At 36.1% G+C, this 14,471-nt stretch overlaps 1 protein-coding gene across 7 annotated transcripts in view; it reads right to left on the bottom strand.

The window, feature by feature from the left end:
- Positions 1–14,471, bottom strand: part of DIAPH2 (diaphanous related formin 2) — an 865,471-nt gene that overhangs the window by 469,896 nt on the left and 381,104 nt on the right. For all 7 annotated transcript variants that reach the window (XM_082447366.1, XM_082447367.1, XM_082447365.1 and 4 more), the window contains 2 exons: positions 4,108–4,209; positions 2,156–2,250 (listed from right to left, as the gene is read on the bottom strand). In XM_082447366.1, the coding sequence (XP_082303492.1) occupies positions 2,156–2,250; positions 4,108–4,209 (197 nt within the window). The remainder of the gene's footprint in view (positions 1–2,155; positions 2,251–4,107; positions 4,210–14,471) is intronic.

Below are 14,471 nucleotides of genomic sequence, written 5' to 3'. Positions count from 1 at the left end.
GGAAAGCACAAAATTGTTGGGGCAAAGGATGCAAGTGATAAAACACACAGAGATGTGAAAAAGAGAAAGATACAGGCTTAGAAAAGGGAATGGATGTCTAGAAAAGAGGAAGAGATGAGACAGAAAAAGGTTAACCCATCCCCAGCAAACAGGAAATGCACGGAAGCAAGGGGTATAATACTCGCAGAAGGAGCCTGGCAGGATCTACACTTGGTGGTTCTCCTTCACTCACCTTCCGAGATTTAGCATGATAATGTGATTTCACAAGCAGTCCTTTTGACTGCATAGTGGATAAGATTAAACCAGCTGAATTCAATAATTTAGACATAATTTACTGCCTTCTCCAAATTGAAAGCAATTCCTTCCTCCCAACTGGACCAGGCAATTTAAAGAGAGAAACAAATATGTATCGTTTATGCTACAAAATCAAGTGAAACAGAAAAAAAAAAAAAAAATCCCACGTAATACATTTCTATATATACATTTTTAAAGCTTGTTGCATATTAGAGGGCCACTCATAAGTGGGACCCCTTCTGTTTCTTACATTCCCTAAAGAGCTGAAAACATGACTTAAAAAATAATAAATGTTTTTAATGTTACTGGTAAATAAATATCACAGTAGCATTCTGCATATTTACATTCTTTTTTATTTACTAAGGCATGTGAAGGAAAAGCTACAGTTTTAATGGGCAAAATAAATGCCTACATTGATTAATTCTTCAAACTATGGTTCTCTTTTACTAAAATCTGATCATACAGAAAAGACTAGAAAGCTTCAACTACTGAATAGGAGTCAGATGTTTGTTTGCCTCTTTGTACTTTAAAATGAAACTGTCCAACTGGATAAAAAGAGGGAGAACTAAGTCACATTTAGGCTTTTTAACTTGCTCATTCTGACTATTGTGCAAAGAATCACGGGAATAAGGCGGGCAGGACAAATGTGATCAGCTCTCCATTTCAACTCAGAGAACTCTGGACTTGGCTAGCTGGACAAAGAAAACATATTTTTCAAAAATCTTTTCCACAAGGGAATTTCTTAGCACAGTGTAACTTTCGTTGAGGTTAATAAAGTTGTGTCATGATAATAAAGAGCCTACATAAACTCATTAACCCTTAGTCCTACAGGGTAAACTGTAATGCAAGCCTACACTATGCAATGGAGAAACTTCTATATAGACACAGCCTGCTCAAATGACAGACACTGGTGCTCTGAGATTTAGAGACAGTCTAAGGGAGGTATAACAAAATTGTTACAGCATAAACTACTCAATCTTCTTAAAATCAAAGCAAGCCACGAGGCTCAAAAACAAACAACAACAAAAAACCTGCAATGACTATGCCCATCCATGAAATACCTTGCAGTTCTTCCTTCCAAAAATTAAACCAGACAGGGTCAAACATATGAAGAATTCTAAGAATTAGATCTAATAGAGTGCTTTATTCTACCAAGCAGTTTATTTGGTGTAATCCTCACAGTGACCTAGTAATGTCAGATGAGAAGATAGGGCTTTAGCAAACTGACATAGTTTGCCCATAGGAGGCAGAATAATAGAATAAAAAGAGCAATGGCTTTAGAGTCTTGATAGGCTTTGTTCTGAGTCTCAGCTCTACTACTCTGCCACTTACCAGCTAGGTGACAGTGGGCAATCTCTCTAAGCCTCAGTTTCCTGATGTGTAAATGAGGATAATAGTACTTATCTCATAGGACTGTTGCAGGATTCAATGAGATAAAATATATAAAGCGTACAATCCCCAGCACGTTAAGTGCTTAACAAGGGATAACTTTACCATTCACCCATTGATCCTGAGGAAGCTATTTTAACCTCTTGGCCTGTACACTTTTACGTCCATACAATGGTAATAACAATATCTACTTAAGAGTGTCATTGCGATGATGAAATAGATGCAATTTTATGTACAGAGGATGATGCGTCTACATGTGCACACACTTAAATTTAAAAGGACACATATCTAATAAATGGCAGACACATACCTAGAACCTAGATCGTCTGAGTCCTCTTACTGTCCACACAGCTAGATATCCCTAATTCTACTATCCAAACATAGAAGAACATTTTCACACAACTCCATTGAAAGGACAGCAATCTAGAAATACCTGTGAAAATGAAATTTAAAAGCAAAATATGCAAGTTACCTGAATTAAGGCCTCACTCAACATGTCTTCATTAACCTCCAGAATGATGTTTTTTATATCTTCATATGGCATACGATATGATCCTAGGAAGATAGCTAAAATAAAAATTGATTTTATTGAAAAGAGAGCAGCATCACAATTTTAAAGTCCTAATAAATACCTGATTCCCATTTCATAGACTCAAAATATGAAATTCCTGTCACTAATATTACTCTACAGAATTATGAACAAACAAAAGTAGCTTCCATTTGATGGACTATACTACTCATCTAGGCAAAATGGCCTATTAGCTCAGGGTCTAATGTTTACAGCTCATGCGTATTTATATACAAGATAAAACTACTAACAGCACTGATGACTACGTGCTTACGCATTTTAGATGAAGCTAATACAAAATAACCCATGAAAAGTTCGAAATTTTATCTCAAGTAGGCCTTTTAATTCAACGTAGAATTTACCGTGGAGATTGTCAGATGCATCCAATACAGCCCTTCTCGAGAATGACAGTAAAGTAACCCGATACTAAGAAAGCCATATCAATCTACTTTGCAGTTCTCCCACATAAGAAGAAATTAAAGTGTCTGAATCCTCGATGTTCTCTGCGTCCCTGATGGCATTCATGAGGTATGCTATTAGTTGCTTTTATGTTGAATCAACGATTTCCCTTGTCAACTTTTTCTTAAATGGATATGTATTATGTCATATGGGAATAATTCAACAAATTATACCTAGAAAAGCTTACACTGACTCAGAAAGCGTTGTTCAACAATACATTCCACTTTAACCTCCATTGAACATACTTTTTAAAGAACATACATGTGTTCTTATCACCAGAACATAAATATATTCCTAAGAATTTTTTTTTTTTTCATGGAGAGGTCTATATGCCTTCACTGGTACCTAAAGAAAAAGCATCCTCCCCTGTCCAGGCAAATGATTACCTAGACATAAACACCAAATGAGACCTCCATAATCCAAATAAATAATGTTGACAGATATCAACTAGCAATTAAGATCATACTACGTTTTTTTTTTTTTTTAAAAGTACTGAACATCCACTTTATAAAAAAAAAAGGACTGTCAGGTAAGCAATGTACACAGGAAAAACAGCTATTAGGAGACTGCTTTTCTGACAGGAACATTCCTACTGACATAAGAATGAGAATGACGAGTTGTTTATTTTAATCTGATTCTCTATAGCACACTCCTTCACAAAATAAACTCCCAAGGTATTTCTCTGCATACTTAGAAATGCTTGATGTGCTGAAATTTCTCATACATAGTGTTTTAGTATCCTCAGAATATAAACAGCATACTGTGGTCACACACACACACACACACACACACACACACACACACAAAAGCTAAATTTAATACAGAGTGGAGACTATGTCAAAAAAAACTTAGGACCTGTGTAAATGAAGATGGGTTTAACTGTCCAGCTACTTTAGGAAAAGCGTATTTAATGGTTGACTGCTTTGTTAAAGGCTTTAAGGTTCACTAACCAGTTTTAAAGTACAGTGGTTAACAACTAGCTCACATCACAATTCCTTCAAATATAAAGCGAATAGTAGTAAAAGGATTTGCCCAATGTGACTAGTGAATACTCTAAAACTATCACTCCCAGGCCTAGGCAGAAGGAAAAAAAATATAACACTCTTTTCAACTCTGCCTTTCCTCTCACTGTGGCCTCTAACAATGCTGAATGATCAGTACTTTCCAAAGCTTTATTATTCATAAATTTCACCTGGCCTAGCCGAGGCTAAATTATGGTAGTCTCTATTACGGCTGAATGACAAAAAGGCAGCCTAAATCATGTTTACACAGAATTTTGTTCCTAGTAGGTGCTAAATATACCTGTTCAAAGAAGTTACAACTTTGTTTTAAATACATCCAACAACCCCTCACCACCACCATCACCACCACTCCCTACTGAGAAAATAATCACATACAAAGATTCTGGGCTGTTTTGGGATCCAAAATTCTCAACTCTTTCACTTTCTTCTTTGTAGGCAGGGTCTTCTTTTCTTCAAAAGCTTCTGCATTCTTTTGAACTGAAAGAAAAATGTTGATTCATAAATAATAACAGTGCTAATCCAAATACACAGAATCACATTAGTAAGGCATATTAACTACATTAATAAAGCTCATGCCCAAATCAATAAATGGGTTTATTTCATTAGTTCAAGGAAGAGGATAAACATAAAAATATAGACCTGTTTAGAGGTTTCCCTACAAATTAAATATCAGCACTTAAGCAGAAAAGATAAGCCAAACAGAACCAAAAATCAATTGCTGCTTCTTACCTAATGTGCAGCATTAATTGCTCCTTAACCAGGTTCCTACAGCAGTACTGGAATTAAATATATAGTAAAATTTCCCTAATTTGGACTAATTGAGGAAAAAGGCAGATGTGCATTTATCCTAAAATATGCTAAAATTTAGGCAGGTCTTTAATTCAGTGAAATTGCTTTAAAGATATCTAAGGTAACTTTAACTGCTAAACAGGTTGCCATATAAAAACTCCTGCTGAGACTGCTTTGAAGAATAGACATGAAACATTTGCAAGTTAGACAACAGTTAGCACCTATTTGCATACCCATAATTAATAAACCTCAAAGACATGGTCTTTTCAGTAAGTTCCCTTTGTCTCCCTCACCATTTTTTAGTGCTCTTTGCTTTCTTTGAATGAAAGATTTATCTGTGCTATATTCAGAAGGTAACCCTTGAGTTCCAAACAGTTAAAATGTCCTGAAACCGTGAGGAGTGACAGTGTCAAGGAGGGGCTTTAGACCCCCATCACTTCCACCAGCCCTCCCTCCAAACAAGCCATCCCCCAAACCAAAGTGAAAAACAACATCCTGTCTGCTAAGAAAATGAAGATTTATGTGAAATCCCTAAACCCCTCCTACATAGAAATTCTACAGCTACCACTATATTCCTGTGTTGGCAGTTTACCTCTTCTAATATAAAAACAGGGTTGTAGGTAATGGAAAAAAATATGAGAAAAGTAAAGCCAACATTTTTCAGTCAAGTAGAATGATATGCTCTTGGCCCCAAATTCTTGCTGCTAAATTTCATCACTAAATCACACGGCTATCATCATGCTGTTTCTTTATTACTTTTAAAAAATATAACGTCATTTTGAGGCAATCAGTATTTATCTGATCTTTGTTAAAGAGATCACAAATGAGTTACTGATTTTCTTGAGAGGAAAAGTAACCCACAACCACAGTAGATTTTTTGCTAAGCTATGTGTTCACAGATGTGAGCATCTGGAAAACTTTCTAGAAGGCATCAAAATATTGTGGGTCCATTAAGACACCCCCCTTTGTTTTACTGATGCAAAATATATGAAAATTAAATGAACTTACTACAAAAATAACAGAAAAAAATAATTACCTGAATAACTAAATTCCTAACAGTTAGTGCTAAGCTCTACAAGTATGACCAATCTAAAGTGATGGAGAGTCCAATCAGGCTAGGTAATTACACTTGACAATCATGATCTTTTGGGAGTGCCAAGTAGTTTGCCATGTTTATGCAAGATAAGAGAGTTATTGGTCAACTGGAAGAAAAATGACTTTTAAGATATTCTTTTAAAACCATCACAAGTGTTCCCCCAAAGGATCTAAGACTACAGTGTCTCTCCTATAAAATAATCAGCATTTTAATTTATCCTAATTTTCAAGCCACTCCCAGCTTAAGACAACTCTATAAAAAGAAATAACAGTCCAACAGTCAGTCCTTTTGTCAATAAAAAAATTATCTGAATTGTATTGAAATTGCTTCTAGTATCATTCAGAAATGTGTCCTAGTCAAACAGATTAGTCAAGAAAACTGTCCTAATCTTTCAATATGCCTTAAATCCCACTATGGGAGACTAATTAACAAAGTACATATACAATGAAAATGCTATAGTATGAAAGACATATTAAGATTATCCTGCAAACTAACAGACTCCTGACTAACCCAGGTATACATACTGCTCATTTTGTACGACTTCATATTTTTGCTTTTTTTAAAAAGTATATTTCAACCTCTCCGCTTTTCACATGAACAGACTGTTTAAAATTCAGATTAGATCTCTTAAATATCTTGAGTTCACAGTTTTGTTTTTTGAATCCTAGTATATTTTCCTTGTATTATACAATTTGGTTTTACCTTGGGTTCAAGAAATGGTAAGAATTCCATGAGTGGGCACTGCTGTTCTGAGAATCATTAGAGCAAAGCTACTTTAAAATAACTCCTTAACTACACAGGCTTTCAGAAACAATAATGTTTTCACCAGGATCAGTAGATATTGACCAGTGGCTATTATCACCTTTGGCTTTCTTGTCTTTAAAAGCATTCCTTAGCAATCACAACCACAGGCTTAGATAAATATAGAATTTGAAGAGAGGCAATGATGTATGAAACTTAACTATATAGTATTGAAGCTTTCCTATATTAAAAAGTTCCTGCTTTCATAATGACTAGAAAATGCCACTTGTCCTAAGATGCTTTTATTTCATATATGTTTCTAATACTTACAAAACTTAAACATTCCATAACTTAATTTTAAAAATGGATAATCCCATAACTCGATTAAAACTCAAATAGATATCTCTCCAAGGAAGACATATGGAACGGCCAACAGGCTTATGAAAAGATGTTCAACATTGCTAATCATAAAGGAAATGCAAATCAAAACCACAATGAGATATCACCTCACACCTGTTAAGATGGCTATTATTTTAAAAAAAAAGATAAGTGTTAGTGAGGATATAGAGAAATTGGAACCCTTGTACACTATTGGTAGGAATGTAAAATGGTACAGCCACTAGGGCCACTAGGAAAAACAGTATGGAGATTCCTCAAATAATTAAAATAGAACTACCATACAATCCAGCAATCCCACTTCTGGGTAAATATCCAAAAGAATTGAAATTCAAATCTTGAAGAGTTATCTGCGCACCTATGTTTACTGCAGCATTATTCACAATAGCCAAGATATGGAAACAATCTAAATGTCCATCAAAGGATGAATGAATAAAGAAAGTGTGGTATATACATATAATGGAATATTATTTAGCTTTCAAAAAGAAGGAAATCCTCCGAATAGCCAAAGAAATCTTGAGAAAGAAAAACGGAGCTGGAGGAATCAGGCTCCCAGACTTCAGATTATACTTACAAAGCTACAGTAATCAAGATTGTATGGTTCTGCCACAAAAACAGAAATATAGACCAATGGAACAGGATAGAAAGCCCAGAGATAAACCCATGCACCTATGGTCACCAAATCTATGACAAAGGAGGCAAGAATATACAATGGAGAAAAGACAGCCTCTTCAATAAGTGGTGTTGGGAACACTGGATGGCTACATGTAAAAGAATGAAATTAGAACACTCCCTAACACCATACACAAAAATAAACTCAAAATGGATTAAAGAGCTAAATGTAAGGCCCGACACCATCAAACTCTTAGAGGAAAACGTAGGCAGAACACTCTTTGACATAAATCGCAGCAAGATCTTTTTTGACCCACCTCCTAGAGTAATGAAAATAAAAACAAAAATAAACAAATGGGACCTAATGAAGCTTAAAAGCTTTTGCCCAGCAAAGGAAACCATAAACAAGACAAAAAGACAACCCTCAGAATGGGAGAAAATATTTGCAAAAGAAGTAACGGACAAAGGATTAATCTCCAAAATATACAAGCAGCTCATGCAGCTCAATATCAAAAAAACAAACAGCCCAATCAAAAAATTTGTGGAAGACCTAAATAGACATTTCTCCAAAGAAGACATACAGATGGCCAGCAAACACATGAAAAGATGCTCAACATCACTAATTATTAGAGAAAAACAAATCAAAACTACGAGGTATCACTTCACACTGGTCAGAATGGCCGTCATCAAAAAAAATCTACAAACAATAAATGCTGGAGAAGGTGTGGAGAAAAGAGAACCATCTTGCACTGTTGGTGGGAATGTAAATTGATACAGCCACTGTGGAGAACAGTATGGAGGTTCCTTGAAAACCTGAAAATAGAACTACCATATGACCCAGCAACCCCACTGCTGGGCATATACCCAGAGAAAACCATAATTCAAAAAGATACATGCACCCCAATGTTCATTGCAGCACTATTTACAATAGCCAAGACATGGAAGCAACTTAAAAGTCCATCAACAGAGGAATAGATAAAGAAGATGTGGTACATATATACAATGGAATATAACTCAGCTATAAAAAGGAATGAAATTGAGTCATTTGTAGAGATGTGGATGGACCTGGAGACTGTCATACAGAATGAAGTAAGTCAGAAAGAGAAAAACAAATATCGTATATTAACGCATATATGTGCAATCTAGAAAAATGGTATAGATGATCTTATTTGAAAAGAAAAAATAGAGACACAGATGTAGAGAACAAATGTATGGATACCAAGGGGGAAGGAGAGTGGGATGAGTTGGGAGATTGGGATTGACATATATACACTATTTTTTTTTTTTTTTGGCTGCATTGGGTCTTAGTTGTGGCACACGGAATCTTTCGTTTTAGTATGTGGGCTCTTCATTGCAGTGTGCGGGCTCCAGAGCATGCAGGGTCAGTAGTTGTGATGCGTGGGGTCTCCAGTTGTGGGGCACGGGCTCCAGAGAGTGTGGGCTCTGTAGCTGTGGCACGAGGGCTCTCTAGTTGTGGCGCATAGGCTCAGTAGTTGCAGCATGTGGGCTCAGTTGCCCCACAGCATGTGGGATCCTAGTTCCCCAGGGATTGGACCCTCATCCCCTGCATTGGGAGGTGGATTCTTAACCACTGGACCACCAGGGAAGTCCGTGACATATATACACTACTGATACTATGTATAAAACAGATAACTAATGAGAACCTACTATATAGCTCAGGGAACTCTACTCAGTGCTCTGTGGTGACCTAAATGGGAAGGAAATCCAAAAAAGAGGGGCTATATGTATACGTATAGCTGACTCACTTTGCTGTACAGTAGAAACTAATACAACATTGTAAAGCAACTATACTCCAATAAAAATTAATTTAAAAAAAAAGAAAGAAAATCACTATCCTAGAGTACACAGAAAAATAAAGAAAGAAAGAAAGAAAGAAGGAAATCCTGCCATATGCAACAACATGGATGAACCTGGAGGACATTATGCTAAGTGAAATAAGCAATTCACAAAAGGGCAAATACTGCAATGCTTACACTTATATGAGGCATCTAAAATGTCACACTCATAGAAACAGTGTAGAATGGTGGCTGCCAGGAGCTGGAGGGAGAGGGACATGGGGCATTACCGTTCAGTGTGTTATACAAGTTAAATAAGTCCTACAGATCTGTGGTACAACACTGAACCTTACAGTTAGCAATACTGTATTGTGCACTTAAAAATTTGTTAAGGGGGTAGCTCTCACGTTAAATGTGTTTATAACAACAAAAAAATAAAACTTAAATTTATTTTAAAACAAAGTAAATTATAGTGATTCTATAATTATTTCAAATTACTTGAATGAGTCTAGAGATGTTTTTTAATTCTCAATACAAAAACTTCAAAAATTGATTTTATCATCAATGGCCCTATGATCCTCAGGCTCACAATGAGGCCTCCAGTCATATGTGATCTCTCCCTGTACAAATGAAAACCCATATAGCCACTGGGCTTAAAACCGATGGATTAAATTAATTTGCGTGCTTAAATTGGCAATGCTAATCGACCGAATAATGATGAAACATTATAAAATACTGTCTGTAGGAAGATAATGGTGTAATAATAAAGACATTTGTATTATTATTAAAGATATGTTAACATCAAGATACTAATTATCTAAGATAAAATGCCCACTGAGTATTCTTATATTTCCTGTAATACATGGATTTTTACATGCAGTTGTACTATAAATTTATTCCTTTACAGCTGAGGGATGATCATCAGCATAAGTAAAGTAAACATGGTTACATTCTTTCCCCAATCTAATTTAGGCAATGTTCAGGAATCCCCTATTAATTTCCACTATCCCAGTGGATACACAGAACATGTGTCAAGATGTTCATAATTTGTAGCAAATATTAAGATAATATAAATGGGTAACACTGAATGATTTACATGGTGATAACTGCCATAAATCATAATAAAATTTTTATAACTAATTTATCTCAAAATTCCTGTGAGAAAGATTGATTCCTAAAGTCGGCATCAATACTATTCATTCATTCACTCATTCATCCAGCAAATACTTGTTTAACACCTACTATGTGTTAGCCTAGCATGAGCATACAATGGTACACAAGACTTAAATGTCTACTCACATGTCTTTAGTAAGTGGTCATAGAAAAATTACTAATTGTGGAAGTATCTCCAAAAGGTATATAACAATTATAATTTCCTTATCCATAATAATATAGCTTGAACGAATACCTGCATAGCACTCAGCAAATCTTCTTTTTGTTATTGGAAGCCATAGTTCCATATTAGATAATATTGTTATCTTCAAATCAGCATCAACTGATGTGTTACATCATAGAATAAGGAATATATGAGAACTTCCCTGGTGGTCCAGTGGTAAAGAATCCACCTTCCAATGAAGGGGACACAGGTTCAATCCCTGGTCGGGGAACTAAGATCCCACATGCCACGGGGCAACTAAGCCCATGTGCCGCAACTAATGAGCTCGAGTGCCTCAACCAGAGAGGCTGCATGCCTCAAACTACAGAGCCCACACACCCTGGAGCCCGTGCGCCACAACTAGAGAGAGAAAACCTGCACGCTACAACTAGAGAGAAGCCCGCATGCCAGAACGAAAAAAAAAGATCCTGCATGCCTCAACGAAGATCCCATGTGCTGCAACTAAGACCCAATGCAGCCAAAAAAATAAAGAAAATAAAATAAAGAAAATAAATATTTTTTAAAAGAAGGAATATATGGAAAAGTAAAATATAACACTTCCTATTAAGTGCACTGTATACAAAGCCAGGGTAAATAAAGCTAACAATAGTAGTGTTCCAAGCCACACTGAAAATTTATATAGCTTCATGCATACATATATGCACGTATATTCAACAAGTAATGCCCAACTGTCATTTTAGATATATCATACAAATAAAATAATTGTGATCTCCTGACATATGTACATATTTTGTTCACATGCATACAATTCCAGAAGTGATTCTAACTGTATGGAAATAACTTTTCATGTATTAGTTGAAACAGCTGTTATTTTAGCTTCAATTAACAATTGTTAAAATGAGTGCAACTATGACAATGGCAGGCAGGGAAAATCTACTATGATTTCTGTATGATAGCTGCAACGATTTTTTCATTTAATTGTTATCGTCCACTCTCTTCAAATCATCTTTATCTTTGCATTTCTGGAAATATTAAACAAACACAACTGAAAAATGCACAAAGGCTTATACACGTATATATACACACACGTATATATACATGTATATGTATCTGCATACACACAAAAGAGGTAAGTGTACTAATGGTAATAACTAAAACAATAATAATAGTGGTAGTAGTACTAGAAGTAGCAGTAACTACAACCACGAACATCACAACCCCCACCAAAATCAAATGACTCAAAAATTGAGTCATTTGCCCAAGGTCGTATAGCAAGTAATAAAAGGATGCTCAACCTCACCAGTAAATCAGGGAAATGCAAATGAAAACAACCAAGGAAACACCATTTCACACTCATCAAATCGGAAATCACAAAAAAAGTCTCACAATACCAAGTATGGATGACAAGGTGGGGAAATAAGGATTTGATTGTGCCAACAGTAGCAATAAAAATCAGGACAACCTTAAAATAAGCATTTATTAATGCCAAATATATTTAAGGTCTGCTTACCCTGAGTATACCCCAATCCTTCCACTTACAGGTCAAACGATCAAGGAGACAAGGATGTTCATTGTAGACATGTTTATAACAGTACAAAATTTGGAAACAACCCACATGCCAGGGGTTATGAAACGGGTAAATAAATTGTGGTATATTAATATAATGGAATACAACCCAGTATTTACAGTGACAACTAAATATTTCAACAAGAACAGATCCCAAATACAATGCTGAATGGAAAACTAAAAGTGGTGGAAAATGGTGAATGCAGTATATTAGCATTCATCTAAATTAAAAATAAAACAGACTAATCTTCTGTATTATTTGTACATGAGTATATATACACACACACACACATATATATATATACAGAAAAATTATAAAATTATAAAAACATGGAATAGATACTCAGCAGATTAATGATGGTGTTTGTCTTGGAGGAGGAAAGTGATACTAGAATAAGTAGAACCCTTAAAACCTCAACTTTATCTCTAATGTTTTATTTCTTTCAAAGCAAAGATCTGTAGTAAATAAGACTAAATGTTATTAGCATTTGTTCATTCTGGGAGGCTGCTGCATGGATGTCTGCTATATTGGCCTGTGCAAAGTACCTTTTTTTTAACATAAAAATAAAAGTATGGCTAGACTGACACTTAAATGTGTCCATCCTTTTTTACAGTTTACAGACTGTTAGTTAGCCTCAGCAATCCCAAGGACCAAGTGTAAGCAGGAATCAGAAACAATAGAGAAGAGAATGACAAAAAAAAAAAAATACTGGTCAAGATTAGTCAGTTTGGAAAGCAAGCACAATTTTGTTTTCGATTGTCTGTGAATCCATTTTGTGAGGAATAACACATTTGTTTACCAAACCTTGGGAGGAAAGGCTGATGCAATATGCACTGGGAAATTGCTTCTCTGTCTCCTCTTACAAGAGCCGCATATTGCAGCTGTGAAGCTTCCCCTCTCCGCATTGCCTACAGCTGTGCACTAACTACAGCATGCCACAGAAAGGTAGGTTTCATCCTGACACCTGCACAGTACCTGAAGCCATAGGAATGGCATTACCAGGAGTGTTCCCAAAGTTTAGAGCACATTGCACAAGACTAATGTTTCTAATGGTGGGAATCACACACACATACTTTGTAATCATTTCCTAATTAAGGAGCAAATCTTACTGGTTGTATTTTAGACAAGAACCCCCCAAATCAGGCAGCACATGTTACTGCAAATTAACATCTGCATAACTAATATACTTGTACACCTGTTCATTAAACCAATTCCTGAACACTGCTAAATGTCACCAGAACACTATGTTTAACAACGTGCATAGCTAATGTTGTATATCTTCAATTGGGCCTCAATAGCTAAGCAGGTAATGGATATTTTAGGAAGGACAAATAAAGTTAGCTTAGAGGTTTTAGGGAGAGTTTCCCTCATTTGAAATGATCATTTAAATGCCAAAACCCAAGTATGGTTTTTACTTCAACCTCGTACTTGACAAATGAGGTGGTGGGAGTTCTTCCTGTTAACCTTTAATCTCTGTGAGTACCTGACTCAAGCTCTAGTAAATCCCTTTACCCGCAGCTTGGCTCTGGCTTTGCTACGTAGGGACTGATGTTTCTCTGGCCATCCCATACACTCAGAGGACCTCCTGTTCTGTCAAATTTCCTAATTTCTTGTCACAAATCAATAAGTCCAGCAAGAAACCCCAAGAGCTAAGTGTGTCAAACAAAGAGGAGTATTGAGAAAACATCACAGTAGGAATTATGATGCTAAAACCCAGTGCCACTGGGCTAATAGGGCATTTCTTGTTGAGAATACAGTTTGGGCATTCATCATATCCAGGTTTTTCTTTCTTAATGTGGTCCATCTCAGACTGGTACAAGTCCTGCACACAATTCAGTTTAATGCAGAAGGCGATTAACCTTGTTGAGCAAGAGTGAGCAAAATAACACCCTGAGAGAGTTGGAGCCAGAGCCTCAACTTGACAATGTAGGATTTTTCAGTCTGGGTTTCAAGTATACCTGAGCATGTCTAGAAGAACATCAGTGCTCTAGATCCCACCAGGGACTTATTCAAACGACAGAAACTGGGAGACTATGTATCCTAAAAAGAAACTTCTAATCTGCTGTATATTTCCACTTGATTGTCCAATAATTGTCTCTAATTTAGCACATCCCAAACCAAACTCCTTGTCTGACTCCCAAACCTGCTTTAGTCTTTTTCTTGACAAATGGCAACTTAATTCCAATTGTTCAAGCAAAAAAAAGGTGGAATCATCACTGACTCTTTTCTTTCACAGGCCACATCCCACTCTTCGGCAAATCCAGCATTTGATCACTTCTGATCACCTCCACTTCCTACCCAAGGGCTTCAAGCCACCGTTACTTCTAGCCTAGGCTATTGCAGTAAACTAATTAGCCGTCTCCATCCTATCTTTGCCCTTCTTCACTATATCCTGTCAATTCATTT

The sequence above is a fragment of the Balaenoptera physalus genome, assembly GCF_965194825.1.
Source record: "Balaenoptera physalus genome assembly, chromosome: X".
In the NCBI taxonomy this organism is placed as follows: domain Eukaryota; kingdom Metazoa; phylum Chordata; class Mammalia; order Artiodactyla; family Balaenopteridae; genus Balaenoptera; species Balaenoptera physalus.
This window is presented reverse-complemented; position numbering and strand designations above follow the sequence as displayed.